This window comes from Phaseolus vulgaris, chromosome 8 (assembly GCF_051622355.1).
Source record: "Phaseolus vulgaris cultivar YP4 chromosome 8, ASM5162235v1, whole genome shotgun sequence".
NCBI lineage: Eukaryota > Viridiplantae > Streptophyta > Magnoliopsida > Fabales > Fabaceae > Phaseolus > Phaseolus vulgaris.
Window position 1 is genome coordinate 45258712 of NC_143505.1, and position 27701 is coordinate 45286412.

Here is a 27701-nt window from a genome sequence, read left to right on the forward strand (position 1 = left end):
TCGCCGCACACTTCTTGGGGTTTGCCTCTATCCCCCGCTCGATGAGGAGGAACCCTAAGAACTGTCCTGCCTTTAGCCCGAATACGCACTTTTCGGGGTTTAATTTCAACTTATACTTGACTATTGTAGTGAATAACTCCTCTAGGTCGGCGATGTGTTGGTCCTTCTCCTGGAAGGTGACGACCATATCGTCCACATACACCTGCACATTTCGTCCTATCATAGGGGAAAGCACCTTGTCCATCAACCTCTGATAAGTCACGCCAACGTTCTTGCGCCCAAAGGGTGTCACCTTATAGAAATAGCTGAAGAGCTCTATCATGAATGTTGTTTTGCATTAGTCTCTAGAATGCATCCGGATCTGGTTATATTTGGAGAAGGCATCTTGAAAACTGAGGAGTCTGCAGCCTGACGCGTTATCCACTAGGGCGTCGATGCTAAGCAACAGATATGAGTCCTTCGGGCAAACTTTGTTCAGATCTGTGAAGTCGACACACATCCTCCACTTTCCGTTGTTCTTCTTGACCAACACCACGTTTGCTAGTCACTCAGGGTAGTGGATCTCCCTTATGTAGCCAGCATTCAGCAGCTTTTGGGTCTCTTGCTTGATGACTAGGCGTCTTTCGTCATTAAACTTCTTCTACCTCTGGCGGATGGGTCGGACCTTTGGATCCATGGTGAGACGATGACACAAGAAATCAAGGTCAATGTCAGACATGTCTGAGGTAGACCACGCGAAGGTGTCCAGATGTCGTGCTATCACTTCGGCGATCTGGTCCTGTGTTTCCTGGCCTAGAGACTTGCCAAGTTTGAAATTCTTTCCCTCGATCTCCCTTTCCAACACCTCACCTGCAGGCTCGAGTCGCCTCTCCCGGGCCATCTCAGCTCGGGCGACCCCTTCTCCCCTTTGAGGCTGGCTGGTGACCGAGTAGACCCCTCTCTTCGTCTTTAGGCTATTCTCATAGCACTTTTTTGTCGCCTTCTGGTCGGACATAATGGTAATCACTCCTCTCTCGATGGAAGGCAGCTTCATCTTCATATCCCTATTCTATTTAGGGCAGGTCTGCCTAAAAGGATGTTGTAAGCTGAAGAAGCGTTGACGGCGAGGTACCTTATATTGACGATACGAGATTTGGTGCCGTCTGTGAAAGTCGTCCTTAGCTCCACATGCCCTCTCACTTCCACCTGGTCTCAAACAAAACCGTATAGGCAGCCGTCGTAAGGTCTCAGCTGGTTAGGCGACAGCTGCAACTTGTTGAAGGTTGCCCAACAACATTATATCTGCCGAGCTCCCTTAGTCGATAAGGACTCAGTGCACCCTTCTCCCTACTGTCACCACTGAGATCACCATCGGGTCATTATCATGTGAGACCACATCTTGTAAATCGGCCTTTGTGAAGTAAAGATTGGGCTCAGGTGACTGGTTAGGTTCCCGTGCCTCTACTGCCATCACCTCTTTAAGGTACTTCTTTCGCTGGGAGGCGGTACATCCTCCTCCCGAAAAATCCCTAGAGAGCGTGTTGACCTTGCCATGGACTAGTACCTTGTGCCCTTGATTCCCTGTTGGAGCTACTGCTGTTGGGGCTTCCTGATTTTCCTCCAGGTATTCCTTACCAACTCATTCAATTGGTGTCCGAGCGCCAAGCAATTATGCAAGTCGTGCCCAAAGGCTTGGTGGAACTCGCACCAAGTGTTCTTGCTCGGCCCCAACCGTCCACCAATCTTTGGGGGTGGCTTTAGCTTGTCAGCCACGTCGGGGATAGCGATCGGCTCTTTGAAGTTCACTTTGAACTTGTGCCTAGTGGGCACACCTTCCCTCGCCCGTGCCCTGGTCTAATTCCTTTTCCGCTCATAGGGTGCCTGCCTGGCCGGGGATTTCTTCTCCGTCGTAGCCTCATGTACCCTCATGGGTTGAGGCCAGTCGTTTCCCTGAGGTCTTGTTGGTCCAACGCTTCCGTGTTTTTCCATCACCTCTTCCTTTGCGCTGATGTGGGCCACAGCTCGGCGACAGATCTCACTAAACATCTTTGGACGACACCTTATCAAGGAATCGCTGAAGGATCTTGATAGCATTCCTCTCCTAAAGGCGTGCACCATCATGGCTTCGTCCTTGGTGTGCAGCTTTACCACTAGTGCCCCGAACCAATTCAGGAAGTCTTTCAAGGGCTCTCCCTGGTATTGCTTCACATCAAAGAGGTCGAAAGAGATAGGGGGTGGAGCCCGGTTGACAATGAACTGTTTCCTGAACAATGTTGAGAACTAATCAAATGAAGTGATGTGTTCATCAGGGAGACTGATGAACCAATCCAATGTTGTTCCTGAGAATGTTCCCATAAACAATTTGCAGTGCATAGCGTTAGTTCCTCCCAAGATCATCATCTGAGTGTGGAAGGTCGTGATGTGGGCCTCCGGGTCTTCGATACCTGTGAAGGTGATTTTTTGAGTCATGAAATTAGTGGGTATCACGACATTCATGATCGCATGGAAGAATGGCATGGGGCGAGCCCAACTGTTATGGGCGGGGTTTGCTCCCCTGTTGTAAGCTCCCCCATGCGTTGCAGTTCTCTGCGTAGTTCCTCATTGGCCTTGTGCAATTCTTCGATGTCTGTTCATGATGCGTCCAAATCGACCTGGAATCGATGTCTGTTTGCTCAACCTGAACCTCATCCAGAATCATGTCTTGATCAAGCTTGGACACCGCCACCGTTTGCTGAAGAGCGCAGATAATCTCCATGAGTTGTTGAATTGTGATGTTGTCGCCTTCCTCAGGTGCATATGTACCTTGTCTTGTATTTCTCATGTTGCCATATAGCTCTAATCACAACTGTGGATGAGACCTAGTTTTATTGGGTCCCACGGTGGGCGCCAAATGTTCTTGCTAGTTGACCTAGTCGCCGGTTGGCTTCAAAGGCAAGCGGTGGCTCCTCCTATTTCTGGTGAATTTTGTGCTTCCCTTGGATGTTGAAAGCAACTCCGTTGAAACAGAGGGGGTTTTATCTGTTGATTGTACTCTGACGATCAAGTCAGTTCAGGGCTTATAGAAACAATAAGTAAGTAAGCAGTTTCAGTCTTAGAAACCGTGTACCTTTACCATGGATCTCAACTCCCTTTTATAGATTGCTTTTAGGTTACCTCATTGTAACAACCCCTCTCTCACGAGAACCCTATCTCGAGTGAAAGTGGGCTTGATGGGAAAGCATTCTGTTACGTTGTTACACAATCTTCGTGTAACAACCGCAAAGAATCTTCCTCCTTGGAGTGCACAATCTTAACAGCATGGTCACCAAGGTACCAACTCATGTACCAGCATTATGGGGCCCATCTGTCACTGTAGGCGCCCTAGTCCTTTACGTATCGTGCATGCAACCTTCCCCTAAAACCCTAGTGCTCTTGGGCCTTGGCGTCTTCAGGGGATATTTATTTGTGCTAGACCCAAATGTATTATACACACCACATACACCTTCTTGTTGACTAGGCATTTCATATATACGGGTTTCAACACACGCATCTTAGGGGCCCACTTACGTCGCCCATTATCTCGACCAGAACACCAAACCGACCTGCTCCACACAGATGTCGATACTGATGTCTGGTCCAATATATATATATATATATATATATATATATATATATATATATATATATATATATATATATATATATATATATATATATATATATATATATATATATATATATATATATATATATATATATATATATATATATATATATATATATATACCATAATCATTATAGAAATGCTCCTATTCCACGTCAGCTATACAAAATTATGTTTAAAAAATGACGTAAAATGATTTTTTTTACTTCTCGTATCTATGTGATCAAAACAAATACCTAAGTTGATCAAAATAATCATCATTAAAAGATAATTTGTACTAATGATTCTATAAAAGCTAATCTAAACTTTTTTTATTATAAAAGATTAAATTAAATTAAAATTTATATTTTATATCAATCTCCTAGAATCGCTCAGATAAGGAACAAAGTGGCCTCCTATAAATCCATTACTAAAAGTTGCTTTGGATGCATCTTTAATCTCTTTGATTTGGATTAAGTTTTATTAGTTCCTTAAATTTTTTAGAATCAATTAATTTGGATTAATTTTTGCATGCATCTATAGTTTTTTTTTTTTCTCTAGCTTACTGGATGGAGGCAGAGGGGGTGTCAACTTCATCATTTGAGTTTTTTGACTTAGTTTGATAGGGAGACAAAAATTGATAATAATTGTTCTCAAATTTTTTTTATAAGGGTTGAAATATTTTTTTATTATATTTATTATTAGCTGATAAAAAACTAATTTTTATAATTAAAATATAAAAAAAATTGTGGTCCTTCATTATTATTTTTAGTAAAAATAAAAAATTTTCTAATTTTCCACTCAAACTTTTCATAAAATAAATAGATTAAATAGTCTTTTATTCAGTAATCAAAACATCAAGATAAAACAAATTTTAATATCTTCTCTCTTCAAACCCTAACAGACATATTTTGAATTCCCTCAAATTCCATTGAGAGTGTTTAACTTCAATAAAAAAAATTATCAAAATTTCCCTATATTTTTAAAATTATCACATGTCCCAATTCTAATATAAACCCCCAAATATTGGAATAGAAAAATAATACATTACGAGGTTTAAGTAAGTAAAGTAGATTAAAAATGAAAATTGGTTAATTTCAAACTCAGAAAAACTTAAAGTAAATTAAAAAAAAAAAACAGTTGAGGGACCCGCTTAATCCAAACTAAAAGGAACAAAAGAACACAATTATTCCCTAAAAGTTTGCACGCATCAGCGTATGAAATCAAAGTGAACATAATGAATATAATCCAAGTGGAAGTGGAGTGACCAATTATGAAAAAAGAAAAAGTGCGTAAAACAAACTACTTCAATATGGCATAACCTTTATTTGACCGTTGAACATATCCCTAACTTAAGAAAGGTTCAATAATTACAATAAAGCAAGCACACGTACATTTTTTTATATAAAAAAAAACAAGAACAAATCAATCAATCATTCATGTGGATGATGAAAATAAACAACCCTAGCTAGGATTTGGACCCATGATTAACTAATGGAACTCAATTTGCCTAGAACTCATGACTAATGTATCTCTGACGTCGCTCACAGTCCTTTCAAGAGACAATTCAAGAGACAAACACTCCCTTAATTCTAGGGCTATGTGCCCTATGTCAGGCCTGTGAATTGGAACTTGAGGGAGACATGACATGGCTATCCCTATAAATTTCCATGCTGAAGCACCATTGTACTTTCCATGTAACCTTGGATCAACTATTTCATGGATATTTCCTGTTCTCAGTTTATTGTTAACCCAAGGAAGTATGTAACTCAGATTTTCTGGAGTTCCTCTTAGTGCTGGTTGACCAGTGATTAATTCTAGTAGGATTATCCCGAAACTATAAACATCACTCTTTTTGTTCAGAGTCCCTGAGCAATAAAATCTGTAAAGGTACAACATGATTTTATATCACATTTTAGTCATAAATGTATTCATAAAGATATTTATTTATGCAGTCGATTAATAAAAATTATCTTGGAAATAACTTTTAAAGTGTTAATGATAAAGCTTAACGATTTTATTATATTCATCATGAATTGTGATTATTAAAATGTTATACGTTGAGAAGAGGACTTAATTTTTAGATGTTTATATTTAGATGACACTTTATTTTAGGATTGAGATTTTAGGAATTTATGGTAATTATTTTAGAAAAAATTCCGCAAAACACTAACTTAATTAATTACTTAAGTAAGTGGGAAGGTATATTTACAAGATAAAAATAAAAATGTCTGAAATTGTATAATGACATGTATACAAAATGAAAAAAAAATAAAAAAATAAACTAGGAGCCATGGATACAAAATTTGCTTGCCCATGCAATAAATACAGCAACAATCAAATTTTTTCCGTTCTTATAAATTAATGACATTTAAATCTTACTGGTTAAATTTAGCTTATAGTTTTTCTCATTCTTTTTTTATCTCGTTTGATAGTGTTGGATTATTACTCGGAAAAGTCCCGGAGATTTTGATACTAATGAGTCATAAAAATTTATAATAAAATACCAATTTAACTCAAACATTAAAGTAATGAGTTTGTTAAATTTTTTTATATTATTTAAGTTGTTTATTCCTGTTAAATATAGATCACAAAATTACACTTAAAATTTAATAAACTTAAATCATTTTGTATATAATAAATAACATAAATAGTCACTTCAATATAACAAATGACAAGTATTTACATATTTTGTTTTTGGTATAATAAAAAAATTACAATTTAAGTACAACTTTTAATTATATTAATTTTGTTTGCACTCTTGTTAATGTTAATATAATTAAGCATGTATTTGGTCTTTGGTAATAGTCACATTTTTTAAATAAAAATTTAATATTAATATGAAATTAACCTTTCAGAAGAGTCTTTTACCTTTTTTTTTCATTTTTTTAAAATCCTATCTTATCTAATATCTGTACTCATCCAAACCAATCTTATCTAAGCTATAGAATGTTTATACTCTAGTTAACATTTTACTAACCATTGCCACTTATTATACCTTATTATATACACTTGCCATTTTCAGATTGATCATTATTAGAGCTTCAATTCCACCACAAAAACACTGAAGAATTGAATGCTACTTACTCAGGATCAAGGTAACCTGGTGTGCCTGCTGGGTAAGTAGTGACATAAGTGTCACTGTCATTGGCAAAAGTTTTAGACACTCCAAAATCAGAAATCTTGGCACGCATATTTTCGTCTAGTAAGATGTTGGATGTTTTTAAATCTCTGTGAATTACTGGTGGCTTACATCCATTATGCAAATAGTCCAACCCTGTAATTCCAATTATCAGTCACATACTTGTTCACCACAATAGTTCTATTGGAAATAAGAAAGGAAAATAATTTTGAACATCCATGAAATTAGAGTTACCATTTGCTGCATCCATAGCAATTTTAAGTCTTTGCGTCCATTCCAAAAAACTTGGGTTCTTATCTGCATAAGAAGCTAATATATTCAGAAAAGTCTTACGAGAAAGATCATGTATATATCTTGCAAGAAAATTGTCATCGGAAGCATATTATCATCATATTCAGCATAGATCACTGGCAAAGCTTATAAGGGGCCACGGTAGCCTCAGCACCCAACTCTATGGCCAGATCCTTCACTTCCGAAACTTTTTCTCTAAGAATAGAGTTAGAAAGTCAGTGTTGTTTGTAATTAAGAAACCGTTGTAGGAATGCTACAAAAGGACACTGCTAGGGATGCAACAAAAGGTTCTTCTTAGATGACAACGTTTTTACGTATGCTTGTTGATTCTATTCGTTATCTTTTGAATATACTATTATAAGCTATTATAGTTTTTCTTACCAGGAAGCAGAGTTTTTGCTTTCAAATGTGAGCATAATCAGAAAACTCCAAACATGCAATAGTATAAATTAATCACTGATAAGATGTATTGATTGTCTCTGTTATCTTGTCACTATTAGAGAAGTGAAAGGAACTAGTGACCTTTCTCAAGAAAAATTAGAAACATAAGTTATGATTCATTTCTCATAATAAGTTTGTTTTCACCAACTTTAAATGCACATGCCAATATGGAGTGAAGTGGAAACCTGATAATTTTTGTAGGAGGTTCCCTTCTGGTAGATATTCATAGATAAGTGCTCTAGTGTCACCTTCATCACAGTATCCCACAAGAGAAACCACGTTTCTGTGATGAACATGCATCAATAGTTTTGCCTGCATTTCCAAGTTTAGAAATAAAATATGTTGGTATTATGACTGAATGAAAAATACATTGTCTTAAGAATAAAAAACAACAAAGTTGATTGATGCATCTAATTACCTCTGATTGAAATTCCTTATACCCTTGTGCTGATGGTGAAGAAAGTATCTTCACAGCAACTCTTTTCTCACACTCTAAAGTACCTAGGTAAACCTTACCAAATCCACCTTTCCCAATAATTGTTGTGAAATTATTAGTGATTCTAACAATCTCTGAGTAAGAAAATACTTGATTTGTTGATTTCAGTAGCTCATCTTTGGCAGAAATTGAAGAAATCACTGGACCAACGTAAATAACAACAATCATTTTCCACATCATATATACATATATGTTTGAAAAATGTGGCTTCAGTTCTAACTATAATCGGTATCCCTAATGCAAATAAGAAAAGAATCTCTTGGAAAATTAAATTTGATTATACTAGATGGAAATCATCAAGGAAAAGATCATCGAATCCTTAAGCGAACAATTAAATACTTCCAACCATTTATCCATGGTCTTTTAAATTTTCAAAAACAAGTTCGGCCTTGGGAAAAGAGCAGTATATGAAATTTATACAGTTAGCAAAATGCAGGTAACTCTCTATGAGTTATGTGTGGAGTGTGTCTGTGAAAATAAAGCTTGTATAGATATGCAATTGATGGAAAATTATAATACAGTGTAGAAGTTATGCTGGTGGTGATCATCTTAGTACTAATTCCATGAGTCAGTACCATAAGGTTGTTGTACAGATTTAATAGTGCACAGTGACATACTCTATGGTTATATTGGTTATTAATTTGATGGAATATAGTAGATTTGATTCTCCATTCACCATTACTTGTACAATAATAAGCACACACAAATATGACAACTATAGCTAATAATTCACATGGATGGTCAGAAATTAACTTAGAGTGCAAACTACTAATGAATTGATCTCTGATTTACGAATTCATTAACAATGGAACTTCCAAAACTGTGGTAATGATTGCAAAGATTAATACAATGCAAATATTTAAAAATGATAATATATTTGAATATAAAAATGAGCTTGGGTAAAGATATGGAGCATTATAAAACTTATTCTATAGATTACCTTTTCCCTTTTTTCTAAGTCTCCAGATCACCATAACTACGGTAGATATTGTGAGGACCAAAACAACAAATGCTGTCATAGATGCAACTAATGGAATGATAAACTTGTGGCTTCTCTTGCATGACCCTGTCTGATAGAGACAGAGATTTCCATCCAAACTGCATTGTATGCATGTGTCAATTATCATAAGATTGAGAAGAATTGTGATATGGAATTATATAATCATGAAGACTATTAGTACTTTTTAAATAGAATAAAGGCTACAGAAGAAAGAGTGGCAAATTCTAAAATTCTCATAATTTTGGTATTGGTAGTTGCAGCTTATTGTTTCTGAATACTATTCACTTAATAAAGGGTTTTTTACAAAAATGAAGGAATAGAGGGTGAAAAACAAGGATTACGAAGGAGTTAGAAAAGATTTATTTGCGTCTTTAGAAATGTTTATTTTATTAAAGAAAGTTATGTGTAGCTATAGGCTAGGAGCAAACCTCAATTGCAAAGAGTTGTTAGAGGACTTTGCCTTTAGACTCTCAGGAACTGAACCTGTGAGCATATTCCTTGACAAGTTACTGCAAAGATGATATGATATGATGTGTTAAATATTTTGAAAATTGTGTGAGATTGAAAATTTAATGTAGCAATGCACAACTTACAGGAACTGCAATTGTGGCAGTTTTCCAAAAGATTCTGGCACCTCCCCTGTCAATTCATTGTTTGACAAATCCCTGCAACATAATAGTTATTTGTTTTGGTTCCTTTATGTTGCAACAGCAGAGTGCTCAGGTATTAATATTGGAAACAGATTTCTGCTAAAATTATAACAAGAAAAACTTACAAAGTCTCCAAACATGTGAGGTTGGAGAAGGAGGAATCTATTTCTCCTGACAACTTGCTTGAGCTCAAGTTTCTGCTTGAATTTTGTGAAGAATTTTGCCATTAAAAAGAATAAAAGTGGAGATATGAAGTATTGCATTCATCAAAATTATTTAATGTTTATCAATGAATTTGTTCCACATTTCCCAGATAAGTAAAATAGAGTATATAAATATGTATACTCACCTTAAAAAAAAAATTAAGGTTGAGTTGAGTTGGACTTAAGTCCAATTTCCTTATAATTTCTTGGTATGTCATATTTAGATTAGATTATGACCAAAATCCAGTACATAGCAAATTAACAGATAAAATTTCTACAAAGCAGCCTTGGATATTATGAGAATATCCATACTTACAATGAAATGATTCTTGGAGTGTTCCCATTGCTGCATTTCACACCTTCCCATGTAAAATTCTTTGGTCCACAGGGGTCTCCTTGCCAATTCATTTTATTGATCATATAAACATCTTTGATGTGCCAGATAGCATCAACTGTTGTTAATATCCAGTATTAACCAGAATATCATGTAAAGATTGAGATTATGAACTTTAGAAGTAAGCTAATTTTCAATAGGTCAGCATATAATGAATGAGATTTTATATGCTACCTGCTAATTTGAGGATCCAAATTATGTGAGTTTTGAGCAATATAGAATTAAAAGGTAACAATTGAAGAAAGATTAAATTAAAGAAACCTACCATCTTCTTGTTGTGTGGAAGAATCTGACTGTGGTACTACTCTGTAAATCTCAAGAGCATTAAGCATTGCAGGTAACTCATAATCAGTGTCGGCTTCAATCAATATCTTCCGAAGACCCATCCCGTGTTTTATAGGCAGAATAATGCTATGGGGCTTCCAGTATGAAAGAGTAAGAATTTGTTTCACATTATTATCATCAAAATCATTAATAACAATATTCAATCTTCGTTTTTGTTTATTTGTCCGATCCTTGAAGTCAAAAAAATGAAGATAAACGTAATATTCAGAATCCATGGCATAATTGAGTGTGAATTCCAAGGACTTTGCCTCCACTGCAGAACTCAAAACTTCTGCTGGCAGTTTGTAAGGATCAACAAGTTTATCCAAATCAATAGCTGATGAGGTTTTCAATGAATTCTTGGTATAACTGTTTGGAACTTCCCATGACCTTCCATATATATCATCTGTGTACCTAACTTAAACACAAATTATTCCAACAAACAATATTGGTTAGTTTTCACATACTGATAGTGTCTCATTGCAGTGAAAACAAAGTACATTGCAATTGAAACTAAAACAATGGCATAATTTCATTTGAGTACGAGGTAGATTATGCTAGCGTTTTTTTTGTTTAATTCATAAAATTATATTGGCTTGTCATGAAATTTTAAATATTATGGTAAATGGTTTTCTCGAATTAACTCAGTTAGTTAAACTGTGAGCATTTTCATTCACTATAACTTTCTCTGTCCTTTTCTCAGTAAGGCTTTATTATAATAAGTATACGCATATGATAGACATTGCAATAACATTTCATATTTAGAAATTTTAGAAAAATAATAAATTTGATGAAAAAAAAGTATTAAAAATAGTTATTAAGAAGATCATTCACTTGGGTTCAATTTATTTCTAACTTCTTTCCGTACCACAACAAAGATTCAAACACTTCATTTATTGTTATTAAATTGTTTTCAATTGCTTATTTTTCAAGAAAATTTGCCACTAGCGTAAGTCAAAAATCAATATAAATGGAAAAAAATTAACACTAAGTTGTGATTACCATTGGCTTTATGTTGGTAAGAAAATCTACTCTCCCGTACTATAAGTTATGATGTCTCGAAGCTATGATATCATCGCCAATTCCAAATAGGGACACTCCTAGCATCGGCTAAACTCATACTCAATTAGACGATGTATATTGTGTATTAATTAATTATTTGAAAATTTTAATTATTTATTAATAAATAGTGTCAATCAAATATATTTTCAATATTAATTTAATTTGCATTGATTTGGCCGATGATAATGAGAGTGATTTAAAAAAAAGTTTCTCGTACAACACTTCTATCTTCAACAAAATACGACACAAAAAAATAGAAAAAAATTACAATAGACAAAGGAGATGAGTGTGGATGAATGAGATGAGAAGAAAGATGTGGATGAAGGAGATGTGCGTAGATAGATGATATAAATGTGCATGAATGAGATGATTGGGGATGAAGAAGATGTGCGTAGATAGATGATATAAATGTGTATGAATGAGATGAATGGGGATCAAGGAGATGAGTGTGGATCAATGTGAAGGAGAAAAGTGTGGGGTGAAGGGAGATGAGTGTTGACAAAAATTTTATAGAAACCGAAAGAAGAAAATTGGGAGTGAGGAGATTTGTCACCTATAACTTTGGGTCTTTTGGTGAAAATAATAAGTATCAATTAGTTGTCACATGAACACACGAATTCATAACATATAAATTAACTTTGGTTAAGCCGATGCTAACATAAATACATATTAAAGATGACCATAAATGTAATAGTATCCTCTTCATTGACCCTAACACGTTTTTAAAAAATAAAAAAATAAAATATATTTAATATTATTAGATTAAGCCAGATCTAATATTGTTTTAACATATTTATAATTATTAAAAATATTTAATATTATTAGAGTTGTAAACTCTAATATTTTTTAATATTAAAATATATTTAATATTATTAGAGTATCACTACAAGAAAATCATCAAATAGAAATCAATTTTTAGAGACCAAAATAATTAGTTGCAATAGTAACTAAAATAGAGACCATTTTAGAAACTAAAAAAAAATGGTTTCTAAATTAGTTTCTATTACTATTAAATAGTTTATAAATTGGTATCTAATTAGCTACGAAGGTTTTAACTACCAATTATTTATATTCTATTGGATACCTTGGTTGCTAATTAGATACCAATTTAGAAATCTTTAACAATAATAGAAACTAATTTAGAAACCAAAAATTTATTTAGTTCTTAAAATGATATTTAATTTAGTCACTATAACAACTAATTATTTTTTGTCTCTAAAATTGATTTCTATTTCATGATTTTCTTGTAGTGTATCTAAACCCGAATTTTATATCTTTCTCTTAAAATATTTGTATATATTATTAAAATTTATAATAATTTTATGAATCATATATTATTGAAAAAATTATAAGTATTTTTTGTTCACCTTAAAGTCACTTTAACTAATTCTAGTAATATTCTAAATTGGTTGATATTAAATTTTAGAAGCTATATACCTGTTTGCATCTAGTGAAAGCCTAATTATCATCCGTGCAGTCTTGGCCCATCTATGACAGCAAGGTAGAGGTTTGGGTGTGCTTTGTAAGGTTACGTATAGGTGTTAGTTTAATCTTTTTTTGGAATCGTAAACTAGTTGGCACACTTGTTTTTGGAATTTGTAAAAAGATTGAGACACGTGTTCCATTAATTCAATTCTTTTTTTTAAATAAAATTTAAATAAAAAGGTTAAAATTTTATTTAAAAGTTAAAATTAGTTTACGTGTGAACTGATTTATAGAATTTATTTTTCTAAAAAAATTCTAAATTTTTATTATTAATTTGAGCCTAGGTTAATTTTAGTTTAATAAAAAAATAATTCAATTTTTATTTATTCTTTCTTTTAAAAACAATTTATTGAAAGACTTACTCAAAAGAGGTAGAAAACGCACTTAACATCATCATGATCTATCACATAATGAATTTCTTGAACTCACTAGCTAGCTAGAATAGATTTATCACAGTAAACAAAACATATAGTTTAAGCCAAGTCACCTGATAAAGTTATCTTCAGAGGCACCAAGGTTAAGTCGTGTGAGGAGATCTAGTGTCAACAAAGTGGAAGAACTTTGATAAATGGAATTGTCCAATGGCCATAGCTCCAACAATGAAATGAAGGGCACCCCTTGATCGGTGTTCACGAGGCATAAATCGATTGTTTCTGTTGAGGCAAAATGAACAGCTTCGATTCGAATTACCTCAGCCTCAGTAGAGTTTATTGTCTTGAAGAAATTGACTCCAAGATGCAAATCAAAAACTGGTGCTTCATTTTTGTTGTCGTAGTTGCCATATGCAAAGTGAGCCCTGATTATGTATTTCTTATTCTTTCCCTGTTTGGGTGTCAAGGTATAGCAATTTCTCTTCCCATAGGGGAAACTTCTCAGAGTGTTCAACTGCTTATGTATTTGACTTACATTCATGTTGCAAATTGAGAATGTATTATAGATTTCACCAAATTGGATATCATCTGCTTGATACTGTAAGTTGGTTGTTTTGTCAGTGTAGCCCTCGTTTACCCCACAGTCAATGCTTATAACACCTGCAAAATATGAATACATCAAAGAAAGTTGTTAAGAGTAATGTTAAGCTCACATGATAAGGCTCAGTTTTTATTATATACTTGTTATTATCATCTAATACTTGGTAAAACATTGCTTTTTATATTCCTTCTGCAGTTGTAGAATTACATAGTCAAGGAAGAGTCTATGGGATTTAAGACTAATTTAATTGAAAAGTTAGTTTAAGATTGATCTTTGTTGGGGAGGTTTTACTGCTCCAATAGTGATGCTAAGCTTTACAATCTGTTTTGGCAATAGAAATTTTATTTACTTTAGGACTATAACATGTGTCTAACGAGTCCTTTTTAATAAGATTGAAACATTTTTTAAATGTTTCAATTAATTATTATTTTTTTTGATAAAAAGAAGTTGATATGATTTTATTTAGTGATTACATGTAAACTTCTTGAGATTTGAGCGAATTTATAAAGGTTTGTATTATATATTAAGGGTGATAAGGTAAAAGGTTAAGCTGGAATAAATGAATTAAAATAATATAAGCATGTTGATTAATTAGTTTAATAAACTTAAATTTAGCAGTAAGTTATTTTGACTTGATTTGTATATTGATTTAAATCTAAGATGGATTTTTAAACGGTTGAATTAGAAAATTATAAAAAGGTGGAGAAGTAATGTTTGGTGCAGATTCATACCTGAATAATCAATGGCAAGGTTCCTGTAAGTGAGTTGAGTGTTCTGAGCAAGTATATTAAAGAATGATGAAGCACAAATTGCTAAAACTAGGGTCCATTGCAATTCTCTGTCCATAGTACTAATAAAAAAGAGAGAGTAAGTTCATATATGAACCCTTTTGTGTACAAAAACCAGACTCTTTTAGAAGGAAGAGTAGTTCTTATCGAAAGCCAGAACTTGAGTATAAACTATAAATACTACAAACAATATTTTTTTTTCTTTTTTTTAAGACGACGATGGCTAATTAAAGAGGTAGGTAGGGAAACTAAATAACATCCCCGAAAGAGATGGTAGGCCATATTAATTTATTAAGATGCTATCTCATAGTCTTCTGAGCTGTATTTTTTTAATAATTGTATAATTATTTTTTATAAGAGACAAAGTAAAAAAGTAGTTTATAAATATTTTTTTCTCTTATATATGGTTGATTATTAATTCTGATTTTATTACTCTTAAACTATTCTACCGTTATTATTGCATTAATGGTCAGCTTACATGTCCATTAGTATTACTATTTTATAGCTTCCAGTAATTGTAATTTTATTATATATATTATTGAGTAAATCAAAATATTTGAGATCAGTTCAACAGTTTTGCAATTTTGTGCAATTACGTTGAATCAATTGCTATAATCTTTTGCCTTATGTTATTTCCTTCAATTAGTACTTGCAACTGGTATCAAGAGCTAGTCTGTTATCATGAACTCTACCTAATTATCAGTCCCTATCCTTGATGGAAAAAATTACAATCGGTGGTGTGTGCAAATGAGAGTTTTGTTTGATTATCATGAGTTATGGGATGTCGTTGAGAGTGGAGTGTCTGCATTAGCTGCTAATGCTACTGAGGCGCAACGAGTAGCGCATCGTGATCAAAAGAAGAATGACAATAAGGCTTTCTATCTCATTTATCAAGGGATGAATGACGAGACGTTTGAGCAGATAGAAGGAGCAACAACTGCCAGTGAGGCTTGGACAATTTTATCAACCAATTATAAAGGTGATGACAAGATGAACTGCGTCTTCAAACCCTAAGACGCCAATATGAACTGCTACAGATGGAAATCACAGAGACTATTGATGTCTATATAAATAAATTTCTTGCCTTAACAAATCAGATAAAGACCAATGGTGAAACACATTCGGAGAAGGCAAAGGTGGAGAAGATTTTGAGATCTTTAACTCCCAGATTTGAACATGTTGTTGCCGCAATTGAAGAGGCCAATGACATTTCAAAAATGGCAGTAAGGTTATTGTCTGGTTCCCTACGAGCGCATGAGCAGCGTATGAATGACAATAAGATTGAAAAACCAATTGAATAGGCTTTACATGCACAAGCCCCAATTGGTAGCTCCTATCATAAACATGGTACTTGTTGTAGTAAAGGTCGTGGTGGCCAGAATCATGGAGGCGCTGAGCAAAACAACACTGGTTCCAATCACAATCCAAGTTCAAATAACTCTTGGCGCGGGGAACGTGGTCGCGGAGGACGAGGAGGCATTTATAATAAATCAAATATTGAGTGTTATAATTGTCATAAACGCGACCATTATGCAAATGACTGCATATCAAAAGATAGTAATCACGAACAAGATAAAGAGGATCATGCAGTACTAATGACAGCCACATCAAATGAACTCCAAACAATCAGACTTGGTATTTGGATACAGGTTGCACGAATCATATGTGTGTTCAGAAGGAGTTGTTTGTAGATTTGGATGACTCATTTCGCACAAAAGTGAAATTCGGTGATGACAGGTTTGTTCCGGTGACCGGAAAATGGCGAATTCTTATCACATTGAAGAATGGTGATCACAGGTACATCTATGATGTTTTCTATGTACCTGATATGAAAAGTAATATGTTGAGTATGGGACAGCTGACCGAAAAGGGTTATGTGATGCACGTAGTTAAAAATCAATTCTCAATTTTTGATAAAAAATGTAGTTTGATTCTTAAAACCTTTTTATCAAAAAACCGCATGTTTCCAGTAGATATTCATATGGGTGATTTCAAGTGCTTGAATGCAATAGTGAATAATGAATCATGGTTGTGACATTTACGCTTTGGACACTTAAATTTTCAGAGTTTGGAAAATCTCTCTAAACGAAATTTAGTGAATGGTTTACCCCATATTCATCACTTTGATCAATTGTGTGAGGCTTGCATTTTTTGAAAGAATCACAAGATACCATTTGTTAAGGAGCTTTGGCGTGCAAAATTTCCTTTGGATCTTGTTCACACAAATGTTTGTGGGTCGATGAACATATCATCAGTTAGAGGTAATAAGTATTTTTTAACCTTTATTGATGATTTTTCAAGGAAAACCTGGATTTATCTATTGAAAAGCAAGGATGAGGTATTCCACTACTTTAAAATATTTAAAGCATTTGTTGAAAGAGAGAGTGACAGACTAGTTAAGATGGTGCATAGTGATGGAGGGGGTGAGTACAAGTCTAATGAGTTCAAGAGGCACTGTGAAGAACTTGGGTTGCAGCATAACATAATTTGTCCCTACACGCCTCAACACAACAGAGTTGTCGAGAGAAACAATAGAACAAACACGGATATGGCGAGGAGCATGCTTAAAGTGAAAGGTATGCCAAATTATTTTTGGGTTGAGGCCGTAACATGTGCAGTATATTTGATAAACAGATCACCCACTCAGAGTTTTCCTAACACAACTCCGATTGAGGCATGAAGCGGATTCAAACCCAATGTGCAACACTTGAAGGTATTTGAGTCAATTACTTATGCTCATGTCCCCAAGGCAGCAAGATCGAAGTTGGATGATAAGGCAGAGAAAACCATTTTCATTGGATATAAGCATGGGGATACAAACTGTACAATCCAATGGCAAAGAAGGTGATTATCAATCGTGATGTTACATTTGTCGAAGATGAGGAATGACAATGGAATGCAGCAGCTGAAATGGATTCGAAAAACGATATATTTACGTTTTGAACGATGATGTGGAAGATGGAGTCACTCTTGAAGCACCTGCAGTTCAACCTGAAGGTGTAATTCAATCTGAAGTTGCAACTCCAATTGCAACTATGATGGAACAACCAAGAAGGCAACAACGACAACCTGTACAGTTTTAAGATTGTGAAGTAAATCTTGATGATGAAGTTGATGACAATGGAGATTTGGTTCACTTTGCTTTTCTTGTAGATTCAGAACCCGTGAGACTTGCATATGGCGATTGAGAAAAACAATATCATGACTCAAATTGATTTTAATCTAGATGTTCCAATTAAGATTTATGTTGACAATGTTTCTGCAATTAATCTTGCATAGAATCTGGTTTTTCATCAAAGAAGTAAACACATTGATATTTGATATCACTTCCTGCGAGACCAAATTGGGAAGAACATGATCAAATTAGAATACTGTAGATCAGAAGGTCAAATTGCAGATATTTTCACTAAGCCTTTGAAGATCGATGCTTTCATCAAGTTAAGAGATATGTTGGGCATGAAGGTTGTTCCAAATCAGAATTAAGGGAGGAAGTTGATTATTAATTCTGATTTTATTATTATTAATTCTGATTTTATTACCCTTAAACTATTCTACCATTATTATTGCATTAATGGTAAGTTTACAGACCTATTAGTATTCCTATTTTATAGCTTCTAGTAATTGTAATTTTATTATATATATTATTTAGTAAATCAAAATATTTAAGATCAATTCAGCAGTTTTGTAATTTTGTACAATTACGTTCAATCAGTTGCTACAACTTTGTGCCTCCTGTTATTTTTTTCAATTAGTTCCTAAATCTATTGTTGTCTTTATGAAACTATGTACACTCTTGAATACTTTTCTTTTAATCGTTTTTAGTTATTGTAATACTTCATGATGACTGCTTTATTATGATTTTGTTAACTTTCATTCTTCTTGTTTTAAAGTTTTAAAAGACACACACTTTATACTAATAACATACTAATACTATCTTATTTGTTATTATTACATTTTGGGTATGAAATAACAAGATATTTAAGAATTTAATCTTATATAAACCAAACTCTAACATTAATTAAGAAATTATAAATAAATGTTATGAAAATATGATATTTAATGTTATAACTGTGATGGTAGTATGATTTATATAATATTAGTGGCATTTGAAAGCAAAATAAAAAACTATATATTGCAAGAGAGAAAATATTCTCATTATGACTAATCAAATCAACCATCTTTTTTTCTTCACCAATCATTATGAGCATAACTGCTGTAAACTGACTTATACAAACACTAGGACCCAAAATTTTAGTTTTGTGGTAGCCATTTGTTCATGACAATTTGACTCAATCTTTGGTTTGAAACTTTCAATATCATACTACCGTACTCTTTTAAAACTTTCATTAATATAGATTATATCGTATAAGGGGTTTTCTTCTTTACTCTTAAAAAAAATATTCTTTTCTTTAGAGTGTACTTTGAAGAGAGGAATATTAGATTGTTATTTTTTATTTACAACTAGTTCTAATTATCTGTGTGATTTATTATTATTATTTATTCATATCCATTGTTATTTATTAGGGAACTACACATACTTTGTAATGTAAAGATGTTTCTTGAGTTGTTTATATATTTTGTTTTCGTATATTTCACATTTTATACACTTAATTTTTCGGTTATTTTTTTTCTCAAATGATAAGAAACAATTTTATTGTTTAAAATTGTTTAAAGAATATAATATAATTAATCTGTTTTAATGATAAAAATGCGATTAAGAAAAAAAAAAGCTCTTAGTTATCTACTTATACGATATTGTCTTTAAATCCTTAAATAGTGTCCATGAAAATATATAGAAGAAAAACTGTTTCTGTGAAGTATAAATTAAAACAATAAAAGATTAATTAAAATGTCCATATCTTTAATAAAATAAACGGATATAACTTTAAAGATACTTCATATCAAGACAGTGATATAATTAATTATTCATGACATATCATGGTAGCAAAGAAAGAAAAAGTCATATGAAGACTTGAGTTGACAAGTATCATCTAATAAATGGCCAACATGGCCAACAGAGAGATAATGAAACAAAATGAGTTATAAGATTTTGTCAAATTTGTAAGAATGGTAATTTGTACTTTTTATTAATGCCAAGTAATTTAAGTGAAGTTATGAGTTTGGTTTTGTTGACTTGAATGTTCTTGTTGTTTATAGTAAAGGGTTGGACACTCCTGAAGTGTTTCTCTTAATTTTATTTCATTCTTTACTTATAATTTTTTTTTAATAAAAAAAAATATACAATGTTTTACTAAATTAACCAAACTAACCACAAAAGTGGCACTTATGTAGTACAAACACTGACACTGACACAGACACTAATACGATACGGACACGGATGCGGAAATACGTAAAATTTCTAAAATGTAGGATACAGGGACACAAATATATATATTATATAATTATAAATTATATAAATTGACAATAAAGATTTATGTGCACAAGTATGTTCCAGATTATTTTTTAAAGCAGATAAATGTTTTTCTTGACTGGTTCACAAGGATTTGTTTCTTATTTTTATAATCATAATAACAATTTATACAATAAAATTTAAATTTTTGAAAATTAATGTATTTTTCCTTTTTAAAATTGTGTTAGAACCGTACTAGAATTGTCAGAAATCTAACAAATACTTTTTGAATTGAACACTTCACGGATACGTGTTTTACAGGTGTCATACGAGTGTCGGTGTCTTATAAATATCGGACACCGATATATCATTTAAGAGGAGTGTCCGAGTTTAATAGGTGACAACAGTATAATTCATAAAATCAACACATGCAAATAATATAATTTTACAGTATTGCCGCACGAAGCAATAAATAGTTGGGAGGTAAGATTTTGTTAATTGACTTTAAATTTATTATATTTTTAGAGATTTTACTCTATTTTCTTTTTATCGTAAAGAATAAAATGAAAAAAAGAAAATAGTTCAAGAATACCTATAGGCTTAGAGTTCTTTTTCATTCCTTCCTCACTTTTACCAAAACAAAATTCAGCACAATATAAACCAATACAACACCAAGAACTGCACAAGCAGCAATGATGCCATGACAGAACAGACAAACCAGAATGACAACCTTACAAACCTAGCCCCCATCCAAATTATTCTAACCATAGCATCAACCCCCTTACTATTGTTTCATTTTGCTAGATCATCTGCAACTTGTTATAGCTACAGCTAAACCAAAAAATAAAAAACAAAAAACATACAGAATTGTCACAAACTTTGCACGCATAGTTGTGATAAAAGCTGCTGGAAAATGTCACACCATTAACTCATAAGAATGGAGGATCTGAGTAGATGGTGATGAGAATATTGCATTGAGTCTGGCGCACCACACAAAGCGAAACCAATGAATGTTTGAGTGTGCATATGAAGACAGATCCTACACCTGAGCCCCCTCTACCAATTCTGCTTTTCTGTTTCTTACCGTATAACCAAATTGGTGCATATAGCTAAGATATTAGCTGCTGAAAGCTGTCACAGCAGTAACACATAAGAATGGAGAACCTAAGCAGATGATGATGGAAACACTGCATTCTTTTTCATTTTGTTACACCTACCCCCTAGAGTCCTCCTATAACACCAGCTAAACTTTCAACCAGAGAAAAGCATGTAACCACACCTGCACAAACAAACTTGCGTTCCCAGAATCATCATCATCGCATAATTTGTAGCCTTTTCTCCACATACAAATCAGGATAGTTGTTGATGAAGGGGAATTTGGTTTAGGCACACCCCATCCCACACATTATCTATTACTGAAATTTGCTTGAGACAAGCTTTCGTACTAGTTTTTTTTTTCATCAAACTTAGAATCAGAAAATAAGTAGTTAGAATTGGTTAAAAATTGTAGTTAAATTGTAAAAGTTAACACTAATTAACTATAGCATCAGTTTTTAAAGGTAGACGTTGATAATGTTACTTAAGCTTACACTAAAATTATAAAGCTAATGTATTTATGAACCATTATTATTTTCTTTAGAATAATAGATACCAAAAGAATGTAAGATTAGGAGAAAATATAGCATTGCATTTAAGATTATAATCATTATATATTGTAAACAACAAAAAGATAGATACACTACATGAGTATAAGTTGATTCAGCTAATAAATATAAGATTCAAGGTTATGAATAACAAGTCATTTAACAATATGATAACAAACCCAATAACATATTTAACAATCAGATTAGAATGAAATAAAATCCACATTCATATCCACACACATGTATATGAAGAACGCCCTCAATCCATAGTTCTTTTGAACATGAAACAATTAAGATCATCATAATGGCCAATGGTATGAAGAACCCGAAGTGGTTAGAAGAGAGGCAAAGGATAACTTTAGAATAGGTTGAAAGGAACTTTTCGTTGGGGGTGTTAGACTATGAGGTGTAGAGAACGATTTTTTTTTCTTAACCTCAACTTTGACAATGGAGGAGGTAAAGGAAGGAGTTTGACATTGTGAAGGGTCCAAAAGTATTGAACGTGATAGATTCAATTTTAATTTCATAAAAAGCAATTGGGAAACATTAAAGGGAGATATTATGTTTGTTGTATCATGTTTTCAAAATTTAGGGATTATTCCTAGAGGTTGTAATGAATCATTCATCGCTCTAGTACCAAAGATATATACGTGAACCCACTAAGTTAGGTCATTATAGACCTATATCTTTGGCAGGGGAAATTTACAAGATCATATTCAAGGTGTTATCATGTAGAATAAAGAAAGTGTTGCCCTTATTTTGTTGATGAATGTCAATCAGCCTTCTTAAAGGGAAGGGGGTTGTTAGACACAGTCTTGGTAGCTAATGAAGTGGTTGAAGATATTATAAGGTTGAGGAAAAGGGGGATTTTTATCAAGGTTGATTATGAAAAGGCATATGACTCTGTTAGATGAGAATTTTTGTATCATATGTTGAATAGATAAGGGTTCAATGAAAAATGGATCTGTTGGATTAAAGGTTGTGTGGAATCTACATCGATTTTTGTGTTGGTTAATGGAAGTCTTACGTCAGAGTTTAAGTCATCTAGGGGGTTAAGACAAGGGGAACCACTGGCTCCGTTTCTCTTCCTTATTGTTGTAGAGGGTTTAAATGGGTTAGTGAGGCAAGCTATTAAGGAAAATGTACTACAAGGACTTAAAATATGATGACTAGATGTTGAAACTTGTATACTACATTTTGCAAATGATACACTCCTTATGTGTGATGCTACCTTTCAAAATGTATTTACTATTAAAGTTATACTCAAATGTCATGAGCTTGCTTTAGGGATTAAGATTAACTTTCATAAATCACAGACAACTACCATAGGGGTCGACAAGAGGTTGTCGACTACCTTTGCTAATACATTGAACTGCAACCAAATGGGTATTCCTTTCAAATACTTAGGCTTACAAGTGGGTGGAAATCTTAGGAGAAAACTTTTCTGGTTGCCAGTGTTGGAGAAAATAAGATCAAAATTAAATGTTTGGAAAGAGAGACATTTGTCTATGGCAGGGAGAATATGTCTCATAAAGGTGGTGTTTACTGCTCTCCCTCGTTCTTCAAAGCCCCTAAGTTTGTGTGCCAAACAATTACAAGTATTCGTAGAAGATTCTTATGGAATTGGGGGAGAGAAAACAAAACTATAGCATGGGTAAGTTGGGAAAATTTATTCAAGACTAGGGAAGAAGGGAGTTTGGATATTAAAATTGTATAAATCTTTAATATTTCACTTTTAGCAAAATGGAAGTGGTGTTTGGGATAGAGTCTGGTTAGCAATGGAATTAAGTTGGAGAAGGAATAGGTTTGAGTGGTAATATATGCAATAAACATATGTTTTAGAGGTTTAAAATAATATAGAAATGCATAGGGAGGCAGGTGACACAAGGGTGTGGGTAGTAGATGAGTCGAGTTTGTTTTTGATCTTGCAGGTGACTTGATCGTTGAAGGTCTCGCCACGTCAAACTTCGTCTTCCGCAAATACGTTCCAATTAGTCCGAGCGAACCTGCGAAAACACTACAAACGGCGCCTCTAGCGGCCGATTGCACTCTGACGCTCAAGTCAGTCAAACAAGACCACCAAAGAATCGTGTACTCTGAATCTCAGTGAGACTCGTGCACTCTGTGATTCTCTCTCTCCTCTCTGTGCGAAAACTAGTCACTTGTCAGTATGAAAACGTACCCTCGTAATGAGCGTGGAATGCCTTTATATACCCTGCCGCGCGCCCAAGTTATTCGTGTACGAAGTAACTTAGCGTGTTTCATTCATTGGGCGTCTTAGGCAGCCTCAGCGTGAGTACCAGGTGCGACTCGGACAAGCGCGCATACTAGGCATCACCTAACGCGTGAACGATCACCCCTGTTTTGCCCCATGCACGTTATGGGCTAAGAGAGCACCAATCACCGACCGACTGCTAGCTCCCTTAGACCACTCTCATGCATGGTACTGCAAAGCGCCTAACCTCTCTGATCTCTGATACTCTGCCACACAAGACTCGTATGCAACGCTATTGCCGGGAATCTCTTCTCATTCCTAGCTTAACTGCGTGTGATACGACGACCGATCGCCCTTTGATCACCGATCTCCGCCTGATCATTGATCACCCTCCCAGGTGACCCTCTTCAAGGCACATCAGCTTCCCCGGCTCACATGGCCCACTAAGAACGGCCCACGTGGCCATCAGTCGTTGACGTCACCCTAGACCGATGACTGACCGGATCAGTTTTCAATCAAAACAGCTTATGAGTTGCTTTGTAATACCTTGTGGTCCATCAAAGCGGTCCCTAGAGCCTTGATCCTAGCATGGAGGACTCTCTTGAGTAAAATAGCCACCAGAGAACTTAATTAGAAGAGGGGTTGCTTTAAGTTCAACTTTATGCCCTCTTTGTCAAGCAGACACTACAAGAAAATAACAATATAATCACTGAATTTGGCAACCGAAATACAATCATTGTAAATTGCGACTAAAATAGCCACAGAATGTTCTCAATATCAAATATGCGACTGAAATAACAACTAAATAAAGTGTTAATGATGTTAGTTAGTTTTGCAACTGAAACTGTGACCGATAATGAAATTAACAACAAATTCAGTCACTAAATCAATGGATGTTTTGAATAAATTAAAAATAGTTAAATTGACGATCGAATTAGTGACCAAATTTGTTTATTTTTCAGCGACCACATTTATTTTGGTCGCTAAATGGAAGTTTTAATTTTTGACACCGAATTAGCAACCAAATCTATTTATCTTTCAACAACCACTTTTTTTTGTCACTAAATAGAATTGTTAATATTTGTCACTGAATTAGAGACCAAATTAATATTTATATATTTTTTTAATTAATTGTTCACATATAAAAATATACAATAATAATTATATTTTAAACATATAATTATATTTTAAATATATAATTATAATTATAATTGAATTATATAATTAATATTAAACAAAGAATTATATTCCCCCTTTTCTCTTTTGGTTTTTCCAGCTTCTCTGATTTTACTCTTCTTCAAGTTTTCATTTCTCGCATTGTTAGGTTTTAGATTACTGTTTGGTAATAAATCTTAACCTATTTTGATAAGTTCTCAGAAATACACATAGTCATTGGAGGAGGAGGAGGAGGAGGAGTAGACGACGACATTAGAGGAGGAGGAAGTGACGATAGTGGTTTAGGAGGTGGTGGTGGCATTGGAGGGGAGCGGGTGATGGACTTTGTCGTGGTGCTAGTGGAGGCATTGAAGGAGGAGCACGTGGCGGTGTAGGAGTAGAAGTTGGTGCGAGCGGGGGAGGTGGGTTTTGCGGTGGTTGTGGAGCTAGAGGATGAGGGTTTGGAGGTGGAAGTGGAGGTGAAGTTGGAGGATTAGGAGACAACGAATTTGGTGGTGGCGGTGGCATTGGTGTTAGTGGTGGTTTTGGTGGTGGTAATGATGTTGGATTTGGTGATGGAGTAGGTGGTGGCCACTGAGGCACTACTTGGATTCGGGTGACTATTGTTCTCCTGAAAAGAAAAGTAGAGAAAGTTTTTGTTTGTATCTATAAAATATTGCTTAAAGGAAGACAAAGAAAGTTGAAAAATTACAACTTTTGTTTCTTCAATCCAATGCCATGAGTAGCCATGAATAGGAGAGAAAGTTAGAATTAGTATGTGATTTTACATTTTTGCCCTTACTTTTTCAATGACATTGAATAATGTCATAAAAAAGGCAGGGAAATGTATGTGGTGGAGGGAAGTTAATAATAATATTTTTTAGGTTGAGTGAGGATGAAGTTAATAATAATACACCTCTTTCAAAACATTTATAATTCACAAAAAATCAATCAAATTATATTTTCAACAATTTTTAAATATAAGGGAAAATATGTAAACTTACAATTTTATAAATTAAAAAAATACAATTTCAATCACATCCATCACATCACTCACAAACTTTTATAAACTTTTCACTTTATTTACCTTAATCCAAACACTCTACCTTTTTTCACACTTTCCCTTAAAATTATCTTAAATCCACTCTCTCAATTTTCCTCCCTAATCCAAACAATGCATAAATGCAAGGTAAGAGTGTTAATTCAGTTTTATGTTGACGAAAAACAATAAGAGAGAAAGAAAAAGGAAAATTTTGAAATGGAGTTGAAGCTATAACTACCGTAAAATGTGTGATTAAATAGCTTCATAAGAAGAATGTCAGTCAAAATTATTCATAGTCAAATTATCAATATTCAATTTTAAAGTGAACACTCTTTGAGCTGAGGTTTGCTTTCTATATGAGAATACATACATATTTGGCTGCTTCCACATGACTAGTATAGTTTTTATTTATTTTTATAATACTAATACTTCAAGCATTGCTGTAGGAAGCTCGTAAGCGTTTTGATAAATCCCCCCTTGTATATATGATGGTCATCATTTTCTTAATAAGGTTACAGTGTTGTGAACTCTGCATCCATAGATTTTGTGTAAAATGTGCTTTAAGTCCCTTAAGTTTTGGTCAAAACTAGTTTTAGACCCAAACATTAAAATCTGATGGTTTTGGTCCTTATATTTTCTAAAATTTGGAATATTTGGTCCCGAAATCCTCAGTATCTCAGGAAAAAAAAGGGACTAAAACCGTTTATTTGAAAATGGAAGGACTAAAACCAAATCTTGATGGATCTTAAATACATTTTACCATAATCTTTTTTTCTGCTACATGTTTATCTCTGTGATATATATATAATATACTAAATAAGAAACATAATTGCTTCTCTTTTTAACTGATCCAGGAGTATGATAATATATAAATATAATTCATTTTTCACAATTCACAAAATATTTGTATTGTCTAGGGGTTTTCTAATAAATGGCCATCATGGATTTATACTTTTAAATTCTTTTTTACTTGTTGAAATTTTATGTTGATGGTCAATTTCCATTTTCCTTTGCATCATTTATGTATGTAGTCGGTGGTCGCCAAAGTTATACAAGGTCAATAGAATTGCCGCTCGATGAAACGGCGATCTCAATGCGTGCGTAGTCGGAGGATGTCGAAGTGATGCAAAGGCTAACATGATCGTCGGTCAGTGGCCGTCGAAGTTATGCAAAGATTATCGCCGGTCGAGGAAGTGGCGTGCTCTTTATGGGCGTAGTCGGTGGTCGCCGAAGGCAATGTGCATGGGTAACTCGTCGCGTGGCGAGGTGAATGTAGAGGGCATCAGTTGTGGGCGTCTCGAGTTGTATGTTGCTTAAGGTAACCTGTTGGCAGTTTTTTGGGTATGATTGTCTCACTTTAAGGTTGCTCTGCCACAACCATAAAGGAGAGTCTTTTGTGTGGATGATGTAGGAAGTCCACTTCTGGGCTACTGTATATGGGTTGGGT

The 27701-nt window shown here is 33.9% G+C and overlaps 1 protein-coding gene across 1 annotated transcript; it reads right to left on the reverse strand.

Moving 5' to 3' along the window:
- Positions 1 to 4894: 4894 nt before the first annotated feature.
- Positions 4895 to 14997, reverse strand: LOC137826473 (putative LRR receptor-like serine/threonine-protein kinase At1g05700). The gene is made up of 13 exons (XM_068632447.2): positions 14793 to 14997; positions 13577 to 14120; positions 10484 to 10956; positions 10141 to 10276; positions 9747 to 9818; positions 9565 to 9636; positions 9400 to 9480; positions 8912 to 9069; positions 7894 to 8111; positions 7661 to 7787; positions 6978 to 7040; positions 6689 to 6878; positions 4895 to 5483 (listed from the first exon to the last, which is right to left on the reverse strand). The coding sequence occupies exons 1-13, from the start codon at positions 14905 to 14907 to the stop codon at positions 5093 to 5095; spliced, it is 2640 nt and encodes an 879-aa protein (XP_068488548.2). The 5' UTR covers positions 14908 to 14997; the 3' UTR covers positions 4895 to 5092.
- Positions 14998 to 27701: the final 12704 nt, after the last annotated feature.

Coding starts and splice junctions, on each gene's coding strand:
- LOC137826473 (XM_068632447.2), bottom strand. CDS start 14,907: ATGGACAGAGAATTGCAATGGACCCTAGTTTTAGCAATTTGTGCTTCA. Junction 9,819..10,140: donor ACTCCAAGAATCATTTCATT/GTAAGTATGGAT, acceptor AAATTCAAGCAG/AAACTTGAGCTCAAGCAAGT. Junction 5,484..6,688: donor CCAGGTTACCTTGATCCTGA/GTAAGTAGCATT, acceptor GTACCTTTACAG/ATTTTATTGCTCAGGGACTC.